The sequence below is a fragment of the Lepisma saccharinum genome, chromosome 16, assembly GCF_977018435.1.
Source record: "Lepisma saccharinum chromosome 16, izLepSacc3.1, whole genome shotgun sequence".
Taxonomy (NCBI): Eukaryota; Metazoa; Arthropoda; class Insecta; order Zygentoma; family Lepismatidae; genus Lepisma; species Lepisma saccharinum.
In genome coordinates, this window is record NC_139244.1 from 18,139,741 (window position 1) to 18,163,154 (window position 23,414).

A 23,414-nucleotide genomic window follows, 5' to 3' on the forward strand; every position below is an offset into this window, starting at 1 on the left:
AAGCCTGGTTAATTATCAGAATACCTTTAGCAACAGTAACAAATGATTAATTTAGGAGTGATTTGAGCTAAAGAATCCACATCTTCCCTGCTTACGATACTCCTAGGCAGTGAGCACGGCATTAAAATAGAAGTTACAGTTTTAGCAGCTTTGTTGATATCCTATTTATATAAAGTATTTATTTATTTAAAGTTTCAGATACAGTATAAGGTAAAACGAGGAGAGACGCCGCAGGCGGAGAGATGCCGCACATGCTGTAGTTTGCCTAGTACACATCAGATGGCAGCAACATTCTACAAGGATGTGTAACTGTCGTTCATTCCACCACGCCAGTGCAGTAGAGACGAGTGAAGTGAAGTGGAAAGGAGTGGGGCGCCTTCATATGAAAATTTCCTGGTGAATTGACCTTCGAAATTTTATGAAAGGTAAGTGTGATATATCCTAATAGAGTGCACGCTAGTTTCTACGTGACAAATATTTTATAGAATACTTGTTAGAGTATTTAGATTACCTTTCGCTCGATTTTGCACTGAAACTACAAAACCAGTAAAAAGCAATTGGTGCGGCATCTCTCCTCTCGAAAAAGGATTGTTGCCGCAGTGAAACAAAGGAGAGATGCCGCACATTTTTCTGTTAGGAGAGATGCCGCACTTTTCTCACCCTCATATTATAAGGTGTACAGTGTCATTTATTTCACCTTTTGACACGTTGAATATTTTGAACACAGTGTTACATATACTGTAGGCTATGTATTTTAACAAAGAATGCAATACAAACACAACAATATACACATGTTATTTATGCTTGTATATAAGTTATGTAAAATAGAGTGTACTTAAATATTAAATTGTCTAAAAGTTTCTAAGCACTCGTTTCTTATTATTTTCAGAATTCAAGATGCCCAACACATACAGAAGAAGATCTGCTAGAGCTTCGTGGTCTGATGAGACCCTGAAAGAGGCATGTACAAGAGTGCAAGCCGGGGACATAGGGAAAAGAGAAGCTGAACGATATTACGGCATTCCAGCGAGAACCATATGTCGAAGGATTGAAAAAGGCGATTTCTCCAAGAAGAGTCTTGGACCTGAAGGGGTTTTCGGTGCACATAATGAAAAGAAATTAGTTTCCCATATTCAACGTCTAGGTGCAGCAGGTTTCGCTCCAGACAGACAAGCAGTTAGGGTGCTGGCGTACAAATTTGCTGAAAAATTAAATATTAAACACACGTTCTCGCATGAATCGCAGATGGCAGGAAACGTATGGTTAAATTCCTTCCTGAGGAGAAATCCTGAACTTTCTTTGCGACAAGCTCAAGGCCTCTCTATCAACAGAGCTCAAGGAATGAATCGTGAAGATGTGAAAAACTATTTTACGTTGCTAGAAAAGGTTATGGAAGAACACGATCTAATGAATAAACCAGGTAACATTTTTAACGTCGATGAAACAGGATTCCCACTCATTAACAGACCTAGAAAGGTTGTGACCTCCAAAGGTGCAAAGACTGTGCACACATTGACTCCAAAAGAAAGGGGAGAAAATGTGACGCTGATAGGGTGTTGCAGTGCAGAAGGAACGTTTCTTCCTCCTGTTCTTATTATGAAAGGTGTGAATAAAAAACCTGAATTCGTTGATGGACTTCCTGCAGGATCCGATGTCTACATGAACCCTAAATCGTCGTACATCAGTGCTGATCTGTTCATGAAATGGTTCAAAGAACACTTTGTTCCCAGGAAACATCCAGGCAAAACGCTTCTACTCCTAGATGGCCATTCATCACATGTCCATGCATTAGAGCTTCTGGAGTATGCGGCTGAAGTCGGTGTTATTGTTTTGTGTTTGCCAAGTCACACTACACAAGCCCTTCAACCCTTGGACCGATCTGTATTTGGTCCAGTAAAATCATATTACAACAAGGAAGCAACATCATGGATGAGAACCCATAAAGACAGAAATATCACAAGATACCAAGCAGGCTCTCTCATTGGTGCGGCGTGGAATAAAGCTGCTTCTGTTGGAAATGCCATTTCAGGTTTCCGAGCCTGTGGCATTTACCCTTTGAATTCAAATGCTGTTCCCGATTACTTCTTTTCCTTTTCTGGTGCTTGTCAGTCAGGTCCTAGTCCACTTTCATCCACCCACACCATAATATCTGACCATAATGATTCGCAGGATCTAGAGTCACCTTCATCGAGTACCTTAGGAAGTCTCTCTCCTGTCACAGTTAAACCAACAACCTCGCAAGCAACACAACTGACACCAAAAGTAACTCAACAACCTCATTTTGTGCCCCAGAATCAATTACCAGGAATAAATTCAAACCCTTCAACATCTACCTGTAGTTCTACACCCACGGAAAGCCCCAGTAAGTACCTCCGCCAGCTGAGTCCCATTCCGGAAGTTCCTCGTCAAGGTAAAAGGTTCAAACAGTCAGCCGAAGTGCTCAATTCCGCTTCCAGACTTGCAAATATGAAATCAAAAAACTCGCAATCAACTTCCAGGATCAAAACAGGACAGAAAGAAAAAACAACCGGCACAAAGCAACCTGCGCCAGATGCTACAGCGAGTGGATCTGAGCAAGACATCAACAATTGTGTGGAATGCTTGGAGAATTACTTCCTCACGGCTTCCAAATCTGATTGGATCCAGTGTGTTACGTGTTCAAAATGGTTACATGAAACCTGCACTGTGTATGGAACAATGTGTGTGGACTGTGGAAGGAAGAATGTTCGTGAGAAGAACTTAAAGAGACAGAAGTGAGTCAGTGCGGCATCTCTCCTCGTGTTTTTCATGACACTCAAAATTCAATGCTTTTGTAATTTGAAAAAATATCCATTTAAATTCTTCCTAATGGATGCCAATTATTTTTTTTCTTAAAGTGCAAGGACTGTAGTTAAGTTTTCATGTCAATAAATTTCCACAAAAGCAGAGATGTTGTTTTTCTATTCAGTTATGAAAAGGTGCGGCGTCTCTCCTCGTTTTACCTTATAAGCGGCGAAGCCTAGAGACAGCTGTAGAAGGAAGAACCATGTAGTGGGATTGTGAAACAGCTTTACGTTGCGGGTTGGCCGTGTGTGTACTTGTAGATCAAATTTATTGATTTGAAATTCGGTTTTCATTTTACCAATGATGGTTTTGTGCAAATACTACATGTCTCCTAGTTTGCGACGAGTGTGTGTGTGTGTAGTGGCTGTATATTCAAAACAGACATAGGCTATCTGCTTTATATGGAGGTGTCTGAGAGAAAGTATTCTATGGCGAGGAAAAATCTGAGGACAGAATCAATCCTGGAAAGAATAGTTTTAGAAGCCATAGTCCAGATAAGGGACCAACACATAATGTTTTGTAGAGAAGCGAGCATTTCAGTATCTACCTGTCTCATTTTTATTGCAGGTGACTGACTGTACGTAGGTAGGTAGGTATTGCGTTCCGCGGCTCTATTGTTCTTGTTTTATGTTAGTACATATAATACTACTTCTTTTCCATCCTCTTCTGCCATTAAACGTCGAGTTCCACTTCCATCATCCACTTCCTGTACACTTTTCTCGACTTCTGGCATTGTTTTCCCTTTCTTCTTTCCAATCTTTTCCACATACTCTTCCCATTGAACTGTTGGTCGTCATCTTCCCTTCTGGTCTGGCCTCCAGCACCTGTCTAGGCTTGCGATCCTCCGCCATTCTTGAAACGCGTCCAAACCATTGCAATGCCTTTCTCTCTATTGTTTCCAATAGTGGTTTTTGCTGTAACTGGTCTCTAATGGTGGTATTTTTAATCCTATCTCTTCTAGACTTTCCTACAACTTTTCGTAAGTATCTCCTCTCCGCTGCTTGAAATCTGCTATTATGTTTTGGTAATAATGTTCTGTTCCATACAGCAATGTGGGAATGTAGGTTGTCTTGTAAATCATCATCTTCGTTTGTTCACTTATTTCCTTTTTACCAATTCATATAATACTAATACTTAGGGCCTTTGAATTTTCGCGATCCGCGAAATCGCGAAATGTGAAAAAAATATGCAATTTTGAACATTCTACACGTAACTACACCCCCAATGATGAAATATGCATGAGTTTCATTCGCGAAGTAATGCGAAATGCGTGCCTTTCCACGAAATGAACGCTTTTTCGCGAAATAACCGTGGAATATCATCAAATTAAGTAGAAAACACGCAAAAACCGGCAATCGAGGTTGTGCGCGCAAACTGTCGATTTGTAACGAAACGTTTGCCTTAAGTTTACTAACACTTGCAGCTGAAGAACGTTTCATCTTCGATCATATCAGGAAGACGCTGTGAATTTGGATTTCCCATGCACATAATCTCAGTTCGAAAACTTCGTTCCCTGTCAAGCTGCATTCCTTTCTTCCCCCGAATGTCTACTTAACTTCCAGTTTCATTAAACTTGCTAGCTGTAGCAGCGATAAGATTAGTCTGTTCCCGCACATCAAGTGAAACAATGGGGTCATTTGTGTTCAGTCATGAATGAATTTTGTTTATCATCATGTGATTTTCAACATGTGTTTGTGTATGTGCAGTAGTGATTATTTTATTTGTTGGACAGCAAGGATATCCTTTAAATACATACAATGAATAAATCACTTGAGATATGCAATTTAGAAATGAAGTGATTTTGTGTTGATGTTTTCTTTTTGGTTGGACAGCTAAGTACTTGTGTATGTGTACAGTATATAAAAAATGAAGTAGTTTATCAATTTATAGATCTTTCGTATGGTGTTTCCTCTCATAATGAAAAAGTGTGTGCCATTTTTTTCCCACCGCTGGTATATACCGCTGATCTAACATTTTATTTACCGCTCTCCTCAGTTTTTATTTACCATAAATTTGGTCTCCCTACTAATACTAATAATAGTACGTATATTGCAATAATGTGTACAATATTCTGAACTAAAGCCAAAATAACAGCCTGTATGCTGAGTAAAATAACAACCAATATCTCCTCAAACGGAGACAGGATACGTTTCACTTCCATTTCAATTGGAGTCTTCACTGCGTATGACATTCCCGGAGCAGTTCCAATATCCACCAACTGGAAGCACTTGCCCTCCAGTCCATCTCGGCCTTTATGAACCCTGGAAGCAGGCCGGAAGTGAGACTCCAGAGGGCGAGAACAGTGGCGCCCTCCTCCTGTGCGGGATCTTAATACGTTTTCTGTTAGCCAGACTGCCGGTTAATGAGATTAGGACGTATAACACGTTGGAACGCTGATAGCATGGGGGAAGAAGCAATATGGACTGTTTCGCATTAGTGCGGATTGAGGTGGTGTAATTCCTGGCGTAAGAGAAACGTTGAAGGGAAGGGTGTTCGCAGGACCCGATTTGAAATGCTTATTTATGTTTTGCATTGCAGTTTTGAAACGAAGAATTTCTATAACTTCTATAATATATGGATAGTACTTTCCATGGACGTTTCCAGATTTCTTTCCAAAGGTGCTGGAGCAAAACAACCCCAAGAAATACATTTATTTTTAAATTTTCAAATTTTAAAGTGTATTTTTTATTCGCAGACACACATACTAATGTGTTAACAAAAGTTGGCATTCAAACGAGCATCTAAGCGATATTAAAACATTTGCCAACAAAATTTTGGACAACAAATGTCCTCACTCCTTCGGCGCCCCCTGGATATGCAAGGTGCTTTCCACAATATATGGGTAGTACCACAGTGACTCATTCTCACCCAACAGGTCGGTAGGTGCCGGGGCTTGCCCAGTCGATAACTCTCTGGAAGTGAGGATTGCTCGAAAAAAATGTTTTATAAAAATATACGGGTAAAACTTCCCATAATACCGGGTGATCCGTTTGGGATGTCATAAAAGTAAAGTGTTATATACCAGAAATCATTCAAAATTATTGCCTGTTAATGGTACATACATGTGAAGGAGAGTCACAGTTATTGTATCCCAGCACATTAGCACTCAACCGGTCCGCCGTTGCGGACACGGCACAGTTCATACCGCACAGACATGTTGCGCCCCGTAGCGTGCAGCAGTTCTGTAGTGATCTGTTGAAAAGCTGATCTAATCTGCAATCACAGGTCTGCTTCAGTCTGTGTTTTTTTACTGTGCATACACAAATGACTTGACGTACCCCACACAAAAAAAAATCTGGAGTCTTGAAGTCCGGGCTATTCGCAGGCCATGGGATGGATCCACCACGGCCACATCAGCGATCGTTGAATATCCCATTAAGATGATCCCGCACTATGAGAGCCCAATGTGGCGGAGCACCGTCCTGTTGAAAGATAATGGTGTCCAGTATCCCAATTGTGCACACCATACGACGCACTGAGCACGCTGTTGTGGCATGACCAGCATTTTGTTCTCATGCACGCACGCTAGCGCCGCCACGCGGTTGAAGTCTGCAAACCTCCGCTCACTCGAAACTTACGACCTTACTGCTTAGAGTACGGCAAACTGTTCATAGATATGTACATTAACCTTGTGTGTATCACACTTTACTTCTATGACATCACAAACTAATCACCCGGTATTATATGGATAGTAGGGCAACGAAGGTAATTTGGTGACATATGTTATTTGGTGATAATTCTTCTAACGTATGCCACAACATAACTTATGCAACAGATAAGAAGGCTCGCGGTGATGGGCACAGCATAATGCATAAGTTATGCTGTGGCATACGTTAGAAGAATTATCAACAAATAACATATGTCACCAAATTACCTTACGTTACCCTACTTGCCACATAATATGGTAGTACGTTCTTAAACGTCGCGAAGATGAAGAACATTGAATTGTGGGATTGGATGACTGAAGAACTCGCCACGAAATCAAGGGATACGAGTTTCAATTGATTGCTTTTTCTCTTCGCTTATCTGCCACTTTTGGCTAATTGCGAAGATGAGTGATGATATAATGAAATTGATGAAGGGACACTCACAAAGACACACACATGGCCAGGCCGGGATTCGAGAACGGGACTCCTGACAAAAGTAAAAAATATTTCATGGACAGATAGCCTAATTGGAAGTGGACCTGCAGTTTAAAGTGCTATCCGAACCACTATGTGCCTCCACTGGATATCGAACCAGGGATCCCTTGCTTACAGGCAGACACCGTTACCACTACTTCATCGGGAAGCACAGCCAAAATCTCTGAGTATCAAAACAGAAATCTTGCACACTTGATTCTTTGGGCGGGTGCTTCTAGAGTCTTTGTAGCATTTTCTCGAAAAGAAAAAATGGATCGCTTTTCCTTTGTTTACCAATGTAATCCCATCGGGGTTACCTGGGACCTAATAAACGAACCGCCGCGGGAGGAGCTGTGATTGCGTGCGTGCGTCTGACCTGAATGAGTGTGTTTGCTCTGGGACAAGAAGGGAGCAGAGGTAACGCCAGAGAAAACACAAAGCAATTTCCTCTGCTGCTACTCTCATGGCTTCAAGGTTGGGTTTCATCCAATCAAAGACCGTGATTTCTGGATCAAAATGCTGTTGGCCTTTGAACGAAATTAATTGGAGAACCTGCACTTTTCATTCAGTCACTATTATTGTATTTTCTGCGTCGATAAATAATTATTCACGAATTAACCTCTTTTATGGGACTTTCAGACCGAAGCGTCAAGCGATACGAATTTCACAGATCGAAATGCAGGCTTGTGCGGCCTGTCATTCCGCTACGGTGTGAAACGTTTCTGTTGATTGGCTTGTTCTCAATAGACGTGCGTCGCCTGTCGCTTAGATTTGAAATCTCCCTTCGAGATTTCAAACCGAAGAGATATACTATACATACACACACAGGGTGTCTGATAAGTAATAGCGCAGACTGACACAGGTGAAAGTACACGATAATAGAAGCAAAAAAGTCTCCGCAAACATTGGTCCGCAAACTAGCAGTTTTCGAGATAATTGCGAATGTGTGATTACAAGCCGCCACTGACTTCATTGTTTGTAAACGTCGTCCTAGTTGGTAAAATGCTAATAATACAGTAAGAAAAGTCATTGGAGATCTCATTGCTAGACGTTGTACTGATTGTATCCATCCTGTGATTCCAACGCCACCTCGGAAATGTTCTGTTTTGTAAACAAAGAGCAAAACTTGGAACGCGCAAGGAGTAAAGCACTCGGTGTTTACAAAATGCAATCAGTGACGGCTTGTAACCACACATTCGCACACATTATTAGCATTTTACCAACTAGGACGACGTTTACAAACAATGAAGTCAGTGGCGGCTTGTAATCACACATTCGCAATTATCTCGAAAACGGTTTGTTTGCAGACCCATGTTTACTGAGACTTTTTTTGCTTCTATTATCGTGTACTTTCATTTAAATTAATAATACTTCACTCAATAAAAATTGTAATATCTTTAATTAAAAATATTATTCCTAACAATACTATTTGATTGAATATCCTTAATTTTTATAGGGTTGGTTATGTACATTTCCTCAATAGCTAATATAGAGGTTCTTATATACAAGGAGATTACAATATAAGTCGGTTTATTATTTTAGTCAGAATAAAACTTTAATTTACGTTATAAAGAGAGGTTCTTATTATTACAAAACATAAATTATATTAAATTAGATTATAATTAGAAACTATCTCACCTGTGTCAGTCTGCGCTATTACTTTTGAGACACCCTATATATATATATATATATATATATATATATATATATATATATATATATATATATATATATGAGACAGATAAAATCATCTGATGCATTGGAGATGTATTTGTGCTTGGAACTGTACATACAGAGGGAAAAAAGAATTCCTATTAATCTGCCACAATTCGACAATAGTTCTGGAACGTATCTCCAACGCACAGTAGGCCAAATGGGAAATATATGTCGTTTCGTAATAGGTCGTTTTTTTTTGTTTTGTTTTTTTTGTTTTTGTTTTTGTTTTTACTTCAGGACTTTTTTTTGTACACAGCAGCTTGGGAGAATGGCATTAGCTTCTCGTGCCTTGAGCAAGGATGAACAGGAACGAGGAATCTGACACTTCCATCACAGGAGATAGAAAAAATCACTCTCCTGCGCCGAGATACAGACGAATTTTGGTTTTCAACGGATGACGTCGTGCTGGGAAGCAACAACTGGAGGCTGCCATCACGCTAAGTGGTTCCACGCGAAAGCAGGGGCTGCTTCAGAGCAGAAATGAAACTAAAATCATTGAGAGAAAGCATAAGAATGGAATAAGGGATGGTCGGTTGGACTGATTATATGTCAGTGTTAGGTAGTAACAGTTACTTTCTTCTAAGATTTACTTTTTTGGAATAGGAGTAACGTTATCAACAGTTACTTTTACAGTTACTATACGACACTCAGGAGTGTATATTCTAGGCTAACTAGACTGATCTGGGAAGCACAACGGTCAGAGACTAACGAATACATGTAATGTACTGTGTTTTTTTTCATTTTCATGAATAATATAGAGAAGTAATATATAAATATATAAAACTGCTTCTAAAGTGTCAGAATGTTACCTCCGGCATTGCTCACTACTTTTATCACGAAATTTTCTCATTGCATTTTTTCAGGAGGAAAAACCTGAATTTTGGATGGTTTTGCCCCTCTGACAACCCAGGCAACACAGTCATAGACCCGTTTCAGACTGACGCATCTCCTTTAACATTTTTGATAGCATAAATGCTATGTACAGTGGGATCCATGGGTATTACCTTGCAAATTGTCCATCACCATGTTCGTGCACTTTATTTGACCCAATAAGAGCTTCAAGAATTAAAAGAAATCTCAAAACAAGCTGTTGACAAGTTCTGCACCCGGACACACAAAATCCATCGCTTAAAAACACATAGGATATAAGAGAAAATTAATGAAAATGGTCATGGACAATTTGCACGGTAATACTCATGGATCCCACTGTACATGCTTCCAAAAATCTAATGCAGATAGACGGAAGCACTTCATGTAACATTTCGGTTAGCTATTGCGATTACAATATACACAAAAAGTTTTGGAATATTGTTATATTAGACAATAGGTGATAGACACGGTCTTTGAATGCAACAACACATGGTATAGCTATATCTGGTGGACATTCTTGTCTTTTCATCAACATATGCCACCGTTCCTATCGCCTATTGCCTAACATAATAAAATTCAAAACTTGTGCCTAATATAACAATGTTTCAAACTTTTTAAGAGGAGTGTATAATATACCGGGTGGCCAGAATTCAAGTTACCCAACTCAGAGCCCTCTGTAGCCTGTTTGAGGAGTCATAGAACTCTGAAATTTGGTGAATCCACTGTGCAGACCATGGGGAAGAGGATGGCGATAAAAAAATAGTTCAATTTTCCGCCACCAGGTTGAAATGTGGCGCTTTACTTCCATGATGGGTTGTAATAATGACGTAAACTGCTCCAATTGGTTATGGATTTGCCTTTACCTTGCAATCTTGCAATAAACGAGAGATTATTTTCTCGCAACTTCCAGACACTAACAAATGTCTTTCTAATTAATAACCAATTGGACGCGTGATTTAGCTAAGTTATGGCAGTACAGCGCCACATTTCAACCTGGTGGCGGAAAATTGAACTATTTTTTATCGCCATCCTCTTCCCAATGGTCTGCATAGTGGATTCATCAAATTTCAGAGTTCTAAGATGTCTCAAACAGGCTACAGAGGGCTCTGAGTTGGGTAACTTTAATTCTGGCCACCCGGTATATAGCACGAAAGGCACGTCGAGTTACACCATCTTAGGTGAGTGCACGGTTTTTACAATTGAAACTAAAATATTCTTCCATACACGTGTAGCGTATACGTTATAAAGCATGTATTTAAGCAGCGCCATTGCTTTGTACCTAAAACATTTTTATCGGAAACGTTATTCCTTTCGGTTGAATAGTTATCGCATCTTAAAAATGTGAAGTGATACATTGTTTACATCTTACTCGGCCGCCATTACATCTGCACACGTGACCTGGAGGTTGCTTCTGATTGGTCATGCTACGGAAATAGGACCGATCCTATCCTTGAGAAATGCCATGAAATATGGGATTGCATCTGAAATGCCATAAAATTTCTCACTTTACACGGCAGCTTTCTGGTCCTAAAGCGGGTCTTACGTTTGTGAAACTATCGATTGTGTGTGTTTGAGGGACTGTCAGCATTGAGGTATAACACATGGCTTCAATATGTTTGCCTCTTGCAACGCGCATGCGCACGAAATCCTGCACTAATAGTAACCCCCTGGACCCATATACAACCCGCAACACAAGAGCAGCTTGTGTAACCCGATCTGTGCGCATGTTAGCATCGCGTATCGATCGTTCGAAGCACGCGGACGTCTTGCTGAAGACCGCACGGACAGGACGCAAACCGGAAAATTCAGTCAATGAACTGCACCGCCCAGTCTTTTACAAGTCGAGCGTGACGTCGGGGTTGCATAGTATCGAAGGATATCGACCCGGAGCGTTTGTAACTCCACCCCGGAATGAGCAGTGCACCCGGAGTTACGTGATCCGGAACTCAATTGCAACGACACGGTTTTGCATGAACACGCTTACCGATTTTTTTCCTTTCTATTTTGCTTTCTCCGTCTCCGCTTTGTCGACAAACATCGTGTTTTATTTGCGTGTTGTTCCTCAATGGACAAAGGAAACGACGCACGAGTATATGCAACTCGAGGAAGACAACCCGGAATTTGGGTTAATCATACAATGACCTCTTGTTTACTTGTTTGGTCTGTTCGAAAAGTAAGGTAACTGCGGGTAATGGAGTGGGTCTACCTGGAATTTTATATTGGAAAGGAAGGAGGGGGCTGAACCAGGATCCTCGCATGTGAGCGCACGCACACAGGATGTCTACAATTTCGTAAGAATCCCCTGAATTTTCCAGACCAGGAACCAAAAATGTCCAGGCTAAAGCCAACAATGCATAGAAAGCTGCTATAGATTAGCTAGCATCACACGTAGAATCCCAGTTAAACAAGTTTCTAGAATATTCAGTAAGAAAAAAAAGTGCTGTGCTGTGCTTTGCACCACGCCATGGAGGCGTATAGGGGATGTGGAGTTAGGGCACCACACTTTCTTGATCACGGCCGAAGGTGGGGTTGATGTGATCAGCTCCACGTCCCTGGCCGCCATAGAGTTTCTTCAGGTATGCACTTTATACGACGTTGGGTGGGCGCCGGAGCCGCTTCAACGGGTGGGGACAAAATCTCGGTTCTCCCCCGCTGGGATTGAACCCGGGTCTCTCGAATGGTAGTCAGACGCCCTAACGACTGAGCTAACGCGGCTTATTTTTTAGAATATTCATTACACATACAAAAGTGATAATAGCAGAATTAATCAATGGTTAACAAAGAATTATTTTTATATAAAACATCATATTGATAGCATAAATATTACCTGGGTTTATTAAGTCAGACAACACAGAACCCACAGTTCAGGGGAAAATTTTCGAAAATCAAACCATCCATATACACGTAATGGGAACTGTGAGAATTGTATAATATTGTCCATGAGGCGTTGGCTGATACCAAGGGCGAATTTAACATATGTACATTTTGAGGAAAATGAGTTTCAAGTTGTAAGGTACAGATCGAACTCAACAAAAACGTCGTAACACACACATACACATATATATAATATATATGTAGACTATATTTATATATAGCCTATATAAATATAAGTTTATACATACTAGATTCCAGAACAGTACTTCAACATGAATTCTTCTTTCTACTCAAACTTCGGAATCAGACTGTAAGAACAAAATTAACGTCAACGAAACACAATTACTTCTGAGAAATAGTTCTGTGTTACATCCCTATGCTGATCAAGTTTTAACGGTGTATGTTAATTTACAACAACGGGACGCAAACGCTTCTCTCGTGAGCAGAGTCGCATTGATGTCGTCACCTCTCTGAGCTGTAGCTAGAATAAAAAATAACGATGGTATCGTTAACCGTTTTGACCATTCAACACATACGCACTCTCATGTGAGATATATATTTCGGATTTTTGTGCTGGTTTTGCATTCTTGCGAACAAAAATTAGTTGCAATGACTTATGCGCCAACCCTCGTATATGTGCGGTTCAGTAATGGGACAAAGAACTTCCAAATTAAAATTTTAATGTTTCATAAGGATGGATAAAAATGATTAATTGCAGTTTTGTGCACCATAAATATATTTTAAAAAAATCATTAAGATTACGTTTATTAGGTTAACTATGTTGGGCGTAAATACTTTAAAAAAAAACTGTCAAGGTCATATTTTTTTACGTAGTTTGGTAGCAACGGAAATTTACGGACCGTAGTTTTTCCAGCCAACCAGCGTTCATGGCACTGGCAAATCACAACGATGCAGTTGAATACATATCATTAATGAAGGGACACTCACAAAGGAACAAATACACTAACACGAAGTATGAAAACCTAAACACTTATGCCAATCTGCAATACTGCAAAGCACTGGAAAGTGAAAAAAGAAATGTCTGCACAAATAATAATTAGGATTGATAGATTTGGTTCGATTTTACTTCGCATTTTTACCACTTTTGACTAACCATGAGGATGAGTGCTATGATTTAATTGATAAAGGGACACACACAGACAATACCCATACCGGGATTCGAACCCGGGAGCCCTGGCGTCGTAGCGCGCTGTGCTAGCACGGAGGTCGGTCAAAATACTGAGGAACGAGCCAAAAATAGCAAAAAATTGGAAGAAACATGTTTTCTGGTTCTTACTGAAGACAGATTTGACTGCTACTAATATTGTCTTAAAGGCCTCGAATACAAAATATTTTCATCAATTACCCAGCCCTGTTCACTTGGAAGATAATTTCTCGCCCCGATTGTGATTATGTTGCAAAAACAATTAGTCAAGAATTACTCTGGCACGAGATAAGGGCGCGAATTGTACCATAAAAAAATAGGTGGGGACGAGTCCGAGAGCAATTTCAGAATGTGCGTCCGACGCTGGAGACAACACACGCACACATTCTCACGCGGTAAACGCATCAGGGTGGGGCCCTCGGTTCTCTATCTACAGCACACCAGACGTACAACAGAGGGATTTTTAATGCGTCTTGTAACCATGGCAACGGGTTGGGAACAGATCAATGGGGAGTGTGCCGTTAATTCACGGTGCAGTCGCCAGAATGCAGCACTTGTATTACTACCCCCTTCCCTGGAGTGAGCTTCGATATATTTAACGTGACACTTATACGTATACAGACACACGCAGTCACTATGTTTCCTTATTTTTCCGAATCGCATTCCCAGACGTTTCCTGGTCTTTCGAAGTATATTTTCAGAACATTTCGTAATGTTCTAACTTACTTTAACTGTTTAGAGCACGAAGAAAAATGACTTAATTGGTTTAGTTTATTTTTCACTTCACAGTTACTGCCACTTCGGGCTAATCGCGAACATAAGAGGAAGGGACAATCACAAACATGTAGGGACGACACAATATTATCCCAACAGAGGATTGTACTGGCTGCGAGTCCAGACGCCAGAGACTAGCAAGTCTGCAAAAATCAGTCCAAGGTGTAACCTGGAAGGAAGGTTGAGAGTTGGGTGTCTTCGGTGAGGGTCAGCATTTACACCACATGACTTGCTTGAAATAACAAAACACGTTAGGTTACAGTGCCTTGAATAACGTAGTGTGGAAAATGACCCAAGAAACTGGTTCCCGAGACTGATGACAACATAGATGGCAGTGCGATCAGCACAGCTGCTAATTTTCTTATGAAAGTAATGCGGCTTAGTTAGTTTTTGGAATATATTGTGTAGATTTGTTTATCTTGAAAGGCGGTACGTGAATTGATGGAAACAGTTATATTTGTGGAGTGATTTGCAGTCACGAAATGGCATTAATTTGAAAAGTAAAATAAAATTAATAAATAAATAGCATGCGTAACACAAGAAGAAACATCGCAATGTGATTCTGGACGTCAGGTGTTGGATTGTGTACTAGAGTTTATTTTTCTATGTTATTAAAATGTAAATAGTATCCTGAGAGATATTTCATACCGAGGCGACAAACCACAAGTGTCGCTTGAAAGCGAGCAGTCGGAAATCAATGCAGCCTTTCGAACCGTAGGGACACAAGCTCTGACTGCACCGTTTCCTCAGGGAGATTTTAGATCAAAGCAACACGCGACAAACGATACGGGTATTTCACATCAAAGCGATACGGATCCTTCTGTCCAAGGGAACTTTCATACCAAAGCGAAACGCGACACATGTCACTTGGAAATGAGCCAAATTGGCAACATCAAGAGCAACATTTCACATCGTAGCGGCTAGTGTTCGGTTGGAGAAATCCTCAAGCGATAAGTGTCGCGTGCCGCTAAAGCAAGACACTCATTTGTCACGTGCCAGTTTCGATGACACAATGAAAGTTGGAAGGAAGAAGTTTCCCGAAAGCAACGATAGATGGCAGCACGCCATATAAAGAGGAGCCGAGCAAATTGTAAAAACTTGGAGCGGAGAAGAGGGATTATATATATTATAGTAAATTGAGAAATATATAAAAGAAGAGTATAAATACTATAGAAGAAGTAAATAGAATGTTGTATATAGTAAATTAAAATAATTAAGAATATTTTCGCATACGAAACGTTTAGGGAAGTTCTTAAGTAAGAGAACGAATTCAGAAATGTATTTCTTTTAATTAGCGATTTTTATTAGCGATCCTGGTTATCCCCTTTTGGTCGTTACATAGGAGGTGGCGCTAGTGTCAAATTAGCCGACCCTACTCCTTTATATAAGTATAGCTTGGTTGCTGGGGAATTGCCAGGGAAGTAATGAGAAAGACCCACGGGGAAAGGAAAGAAAACATATGTAAGGCATAAAGAAAAGGAAGCGAGACGACGCTACTAGATTTTCTTGTATATAGAAGAAATAATAAAAGAAGAAGAAGCCTATTCTATAATCAAAAGAGAAAAGAAGAAGAAGCCTTTTCCATAGTCAAAGAAGAAGAAGCTTTTTCCATAATCAAAGAAGAAGATGCCTATTCTATAATCAAAAGAAGAAAAGAAGAAGAAGCCTTTTCCATAATCAAAGAAGAAGAAGCCTTTTCCATAATTACGAAAAGAAAGAAGAAGAAGGTTTCCTTTCAAGAAGAATGTAACCGACGTAAATTTTCGATTATATACATATATATGTATATTTCAATGTCGCCATATATTTTCTCTGTATTTTGTATAGTTCTCAGAATATAGATCCGCATTTAACTATATCCTCTTGGCTATAAAACGCTTTCTTATTTGGAATTCTCGAATAAAGAACCTATACCCCTGAGATTAAGATATCTGTAGCCGTGGTAAATAACATTTAAGTACGTACCCACAAGGGGCGTAGCATTAGTGGCGCCCATAACGTGGAGCTTTACCTTAACTTACCCACGAATGAGAGGTACGTAGCACATTGCATCACGCATGCGCGAACAGCAAACCACGGCAACACGTTGCAAGCTATTGAGGAAAAGGGCCCAGTATGAGCGACACGTGTGGCTTATCGTGTCGCCTAGATCTGTTGTTGTAACATGCGGTTTATCGTGTCGCCTAGATTTGTTGTTGTAAAGTGCGGTTTATCGTGTCGCCTAGATCTGTTGTTCGCACAATTAGCAGCAAACGCTTGCTAATAGACTGAAGACAGCGTGTCGCTTGTCACTTAGTTGCGAACTCCCCCTGTAGCACGTCGCTTCGGTCTGAGCATCCTTCCTTTAAGGAGCTTTTAGACCGAAGTAACAAGTAGCACGCGAATACGGCATATGAACGTGTCGTTTGCTGTTTGGACCCTCATGCTCAATGAATGCTATTTTACAGTTTGGAAGTGTCTGTGTCACTAGTCACAGCTATGCGAACATCCCGTGTTGCTTGTCCCATTGGTCTGAAAGTTTCCTTACACTCATGTCGATGGCACTAAGGAAGTTTTGTGGGTTTCCCCTTGTCGTTTCATGCAATAATTATCATTATCGCCGCGATTAGTTTAAAGCGGAAGAAAAGAGACAGTACATATCAAAAATACAAATGCTTCCGTGTGTGTATCTTTAAAAGAAATGATGATGATGATGATGATAATAATAATAATAATAATGAACCTAATTCATACACAACCAGGAGCATTCCACGCGTATTTTATCTCCCGTATTATTAATGAAAGTATGACGATAACAGGACGTGTTCGACTGTCTAGAATGTTCGTTAATATCTTCGCGACCACTGTACCAAATATCATAGCAATTATCACATTCATAGAAATGCTTCATGTAAAAGAATCAGACGTTGCTGCTCCACTTACTTCCATTATAAGCAGACGAATGCCATGCAGCTGTACAGACACCAGCGCCTCTAGCGGTATCATATTCGAGTGGAACCAGCCAGAGAGCCCAGAACAGTGCAGTTTTCCACACTACATTATTCAAGGCGCTGTAGTTAGGTTAAGCTTCTACAACTAGGAACCAAAGATTTTGTCAAGTTTACTAAACTTGGTCAAAACTGGTCAACTTTAGTAAAGACTACAACTGTTGGTGGCAACTCTGTTGCTTAGCTCTAAATATATTCTTTTCCAGCAGAATATTCATAAGTTTATCCTTTATAATTAGACCTAGGATCTTAGGTTTTTAACCTATTTGTTTCCTTTACAGGTATGTAAGAAATAATAAGTTATGTCAGCGTTTCGTTAAAAAACGCAACAACTTATGAAGTTTTATAGTGCCTAAAAAACCTATTTTGCTTGTTAGAACCTATTTTAGGTTTATGCGTATAAATCAAGCCCTTTTTTTAGGTTCATATATATATTTAAAGGTTTTACAAGATTTTTATGTCACACACAGGCATTTGCTTTGTTTGGTCACGAAAAAATTCAATGACGAACGTGTTTGAAACGTACTCTCTGTCGATTTCCCTTCCTCCAAGTCCATGGTGATTTTTCAAAGCTCTAAACAAATCAAAATGTCTGGTACCACTGTTACCTGTACAGTCCAAAGCCTGCTCACTTTTGCGTCACTTCGGTCCTTTGTGGCATTCACACCTTGCAAACTAACATTTCAGCATTGAAGTTTGCACCACAAACTATGTTTTTGTTGTAAGATTTTTTTCATCATATAGGATTATCCTCACACACAAAATTGCGGAGTTTGACTGTGGATAACATGAAAAAACATTGTTGCGTAACTATAAGGCGAAGAGGGGATTTTAAGAGTGGATAAAATTTCCAATGGTAACTTCTGCCTTCGCCGTAGGATTAGGCAACACACATAACGTTATGCAAGATAGTGCGTAATTCACGATATGGGTGTCCTATTTTCATTGTTGGTGACTATACCTATCAGTAGTTTTCAGGAATTTTGAACTATTTTAACTTTTTTTAACCTACTTCAGGATTTTTAGGACCTATTTTAGGATTTTTAGAACTTATTTTAAGGTTTTTTGAACCTATTTTAGGATTTTTAGAGCCTATTTTAGGATTTTTAGGACCTAGTTTAGGATTTTTTGAGCCTATTTTAAGATTTTTAGGACCTATTTTAGGATTTTTAGAGCCTATTTTAAGGTTTTTCGAACCTATTTTAGGATTTTTAGAGCCTATTTTAGGATTTTTAGGACCTATTTTAGGATTTTAGAGCCTATTTTAGGAATCTAAAAGCACAGTATTTAGAACCTAAAAATCCCAGGTCTATTTATAAGGTTAAATTAACATAGATAACCTTAACAACTACCATTTGTATCATGTAATTTCCGTACGTCGTAGGCAGCGGCGTGTCAGGAATTTTCAAAAGGGAGGGGTTATATATGCCTTTTATAGTAGTCTGTCCTCATTTTGCCATTTTTTCCTGTCTTTGCCGTTCTTTCTTTAGGAATCCTGGGTCAAAGGGTGGGGTTATGACCCCCACCAACCCCCCACCCCCTTAGGCACGTCACTGGTCGTAGGCACAGTTTTTTTTCTCACAAATGTTGTGCAAAAAAGATAATTATAGGGTTTATTTATCCAATTAAGTATTTGCAAGAATAGTTCGACACAAGTTCACAAATATATTTTGGAAGTAATTACACCAAACTGTTAAAATTATAATAAGAAAATCTGCGTGACGTCATCGGACACCGTGTTTATTTGCCCAGCTTTGTTACCCATTTCGAGTTTCATAAGCATTCAACTTTTTCACCGTCTCGATATACTAACAATCGATAATTAGCGATTTCGCTGGTCGCCGAGGCGAATAACGAGAAAAAACTCGGAACCAATTAACAGCGAAATCCCAAATGGAGGCAAATGGTATCAAATGGCAGCTTGTTTAGCCTGGGAAATGCCCAATGCAGAGTTGGCAAATGTCGAATCATTTTTCCCCTCTTAATGCCTCGTTCGCTACCAAATGGGGAAACACTGTGTACACAATGTCCGGCGTGCTCTTCTGTTAATTCCTATCTGGATTATTTGTGTCTCATTTTGAGACCAGTTACCACCTGATGAAATCCTGCGGACGACCACAAAATTACCTTTTTCAACTGTTTTTAACCCGAATTTCTCACCATTATGTGCATTCGTTTTCTCTCCTGAACGTCATTCTATCGGGGATTTTGCCGGCTTTATCCGATTGCATGTATACAAAGTTTATATTTTTTCTGACAGTTGTCAATCTACTTCATTTTTAAACCTAGAACTTTCTTTCCAAATATTCCTGGTTAAAAAGTAACCGCAAGTTCGGTGCGAGTCGTGAACATGACCTTGAACGGTATGGACTCTTCCTATTGGTCAAATGAGCTACTACGCAAGTTGCAGCGCATGCGCCTCTTACTTCCATCTATCCTTGGCGATAACATAGACATACTGGATAGATGCAGAATGTAACATCGGGAAGTTACGGACGTTAAATAACTGTATCAAGTTTATCGCAATGTAACTTTAAAACCTTAGAGTTTTGTTGTTTTAAAATACTTTGTAATAATACCTGCGGCTAGATTTTGTGTAAATATCCGCACCTTTCGCGTCTACAGCGAAAGTCGAGTTGTCTAATAACGTTCACTTCATTCGCATATAATCTGATCGACACTGCACCCACAGTTTAAAGTGGAATCTGATTCAAATAAGTGTACCTTACTCTGAATTGAACCAGAAACATCTTCACGACAATGCAATAATAAGTGAAACCATTTTTCAGTTATCGGTTTTCATTGGCAGCCTATACAATACTTCCAATAATATCCCACAGTGCGTTAAGTATTAGTACGGTCTATTTTCGTAGAGTAGTGAGTGTACGGTGTTGCCAAACCAGTAATCCTACCTCTGGATCCATGTGTATTTGGCCTCTGTTCAGTATTATTATTACATAGTTTGTTTTATGTACGTATAATGTATTTGCAATATTTTATATGCATATGGTCGAATCAAATAAAGCTCTACCTGATATACAATAGCTGAAATGATACATAATATTTGTTTATTTAGTGTTCCTTTGAATGACAACGTTCAAGACTTTGAGCTTTTGTATTTATAGTTATTTAGGAAAATTATGTAACATCTACAGGACAGAAATATGTGACGTTCACAAGTCAATTATTTGCACGATTACAACTAAAACGCGAAGGTGAAGATACAACTTCTATAGGTCTATATATTAGTGAAATAACTGAGCAATATGCTGTTCACTATTCCCTATATTTCCATTTTTGTCAGACACACTACTACATACTGACTATTGATTCTCGTTGCTATAGCAACGTTAGAATTATAAATATCTCGTTTATACAGCGTAGAGTGCAATGAATAACATAAAACATAATTAACGTTGTACAAAGTAATAATTATACATTTTTTAAACGTTAATATAAAGTGATTTTTATAATATGAAATTAATAATTTCAATAAACATATAATTATATTGTGCGGATTCACAGCACCGTCACAACATTCCCCTCCTTCGGGAAAATGAAAACTACGAAACAACGAGGAGGAGTTTTCATTTATAAATCAGTCAGATGTGTATCAACATAACTACAACAAAGTTACAAATGGACAATATTATCTGACATTCGACAACAACGTGCACATAAACAGATTTGTGCCTAACAGGTAATAACAAATCAGAACATAATACAACATTCAATTGTACAAAATAATAAACAGAATGGTTTCATTTTTTTCAAGTATCTACTCTCATAAATTTAGTTCTCATACAAGAGTTGATTCCTCTTTTCTTCCGAACAGTTAAACACTCGAAGATTTGAAAAGTTCACCTTGTCATAATATTGCTGGTTCATTGTGTAAAGAATTGCATTATTGTCCTTAATTTCCTTGACAAGGAATGGCCCAATATACAAGTTGAACAATTTATGAATCTGGCCGTTAATTTTGGAACTAACTTGCCTATTTTTTATCATAACCAAATCTCCTGTTTGAAGTTCGATCGAGTTCAATGCATTCTTAATCTTCCTACTTCTTCTAGATTGTCTAGTCCTGATTTCTGCTAAAAACAATTTGCGTTTCCATGGCAAAGATTTAATTTGTTCTGGCCAGCTGATTTCTTCAAATATTGAGTCCTTCATATCTTCATGTAAGAAAAGTTCACTAGGACATAATCCGGTAACTGAAGAGCATGAATGATTTAATAACTGAATAATAGAATTTATTCTTGTATAAGTTGAAATCAGTTCCTTTAAGATATATAGCAAATTTCTCCAGAGCAAATAATATAGCTAAACATTCCAATTCGTGTGTACTATATGTAATCTCTGCTCCTCTAAGAGCACGACTGCCATATTGTATGACACGAATTTCATCATTATCAACTTGCCAAAGTACACAACCCAATCCTTTCTGGCTTGCATCAACAGAAACACAAAACCTCAACTCAAAGTCGGGTTGACTCAATGCTGGTGCTGAAATTAGAGCATTCTTTAATAACAAGAAAGCTTCTTGACACTGAGGTGTCCAATAAAATGGCACATTCTTGCGTAAAAGATGATATAATGGACTGGCGATATCTGAAAATCCCTGTATAAAACGATTCCTCCAATTTGCCAGTCCTAAAAATTTGCGAAGTGACCTTTTGTTTTGAGGAACAGGAAACTGTAGAATAGCTGAGTCTTTATCATCATCGACCTTAATCTCAGAACCAGACACCACATGACCCAAAAACTTAATTTCCGTTTGGAAAAATTTGCATTTGGCAAATTTTATGGACATGTTCGTCTTCTGCAATGTCTGTAGAACATAATCAAGATATTCAAAATGTTTCTCTATTGTTGGGCTAAATATTAAAATGTCATCCACATATATCATCAGAAATGAATGAGTCTCTGGTCCAAACACCTTATTCATTCTTTCAACAAAAACAGAAACAGCTGATTTTATACCAAATGGCAAGTAACAAAACACGTGCTGTCGTCCTCGATACGAAAAAGCTGTGTACTTATATGAGTCGGGCGTAAGTGGTATTTGAAAATATCCACAGGAGAGATCAATCGAAGAAAAATATCTTGCACCCTTAAAATGTTGAAGTAGCTCGTGTATCGGTTCAACATGGGTAAGTGGTGAAATTACATGTTGGTTTAGGCGACGAAAATCCACCACTGGACGCCACTCACCATTAGATTTTGGGACGATATGTACTGGGTTCAAATAAGGTGAAGACATCTCTTTAATTATTCCCTAGGCTTTCCATTTTTCTAGTTCCTTTTCTAACGCTGCTCTTTTGGCGAACGGTACTGGATATATAGGTGCCTTAATTGGTTCCTTTGTGTCTAGTTCAATTTGATAAGGTTCTACGAATGCAGATCGGGGTCGATCAGAAAACAAACTATGATATTCTATTATTAGATTCTCAAGCTGAGACTGCTGCTCCGTGTTGAGAACTTCACACGACCGCACCTTCGTTGTGATCTGATCTAGAGAAACAACAAGTAAATTTTCTACTTCTTTGACTATAGTAACTTCCTGCATCTGGCAGGAATCCCTATCAGTTGTGCTTTTGCTAGAATTTAATGGCTGAACCAATTCGGAACCAGTAGACGCCATCAAACTAATTTCGTTTCTTCTAAAATCGAGTACAGCTTTGTATTGCCTTAAAAATGGTATTCCGAGAATTAATTCAGCATGCAGTTGCTTCAATACAAATATCTCCAAAGAAAAAACTTCCGAGTTAATTGAAATACTTATAATCTTCCGACCAACAACACGAAACTTCTGATGTCCTGCAAACGGCAATAACTTAAGTTGATCCACTGTATCCAGTTTGACACTCGGAATAATTGATTTTATACTGCACCATAATTCATAACTCACTAAATTACACTGGCTTCCACTGTCGATGACACACTGTATGGTAATACCGCAAACTGTTCCTGTGATCAGAGGTTGATCAGTAATAGGAGTAGGTATACCAGTATCATTTAAAATCCAAGTAGGTTCATCTTCGTACCAATCTAATTGAAAAAATATTGAAAGTGGATAACAAT

General features: G+C 39.1%; 2 protein-coding genes across 4 annotated transcripts in view; one reads left to right on the forward strand and one right to left on the reverse strand.

Annotated features, from left to right (window-relative positions):
- The window catches only part of Myo81F (unconventional myosin 81F), a 333,460-nt gene that overhangs the window by 234,146 nt on the left and 75,900 nt on the right, over positions 1–23,414 (reverse strand). The gene's annotated exons all lie outside the window — the stretch shown is intronic.
- Positions 226–2,757, forward strand: LOC146000127 (uncharacterized). The gene is made up of 2 exons (XM_083137471.1): positions 226–425; positions 890–2,757. The coding sequence occupies exons 1-2, from the start codon at positions 419–421 to the stop codon at positions 2,755–2,757; spliced, it is 1,875 nt and encodes a 624-aa protein (XP_082993597.1). The 5' UTR covers positions 226–418.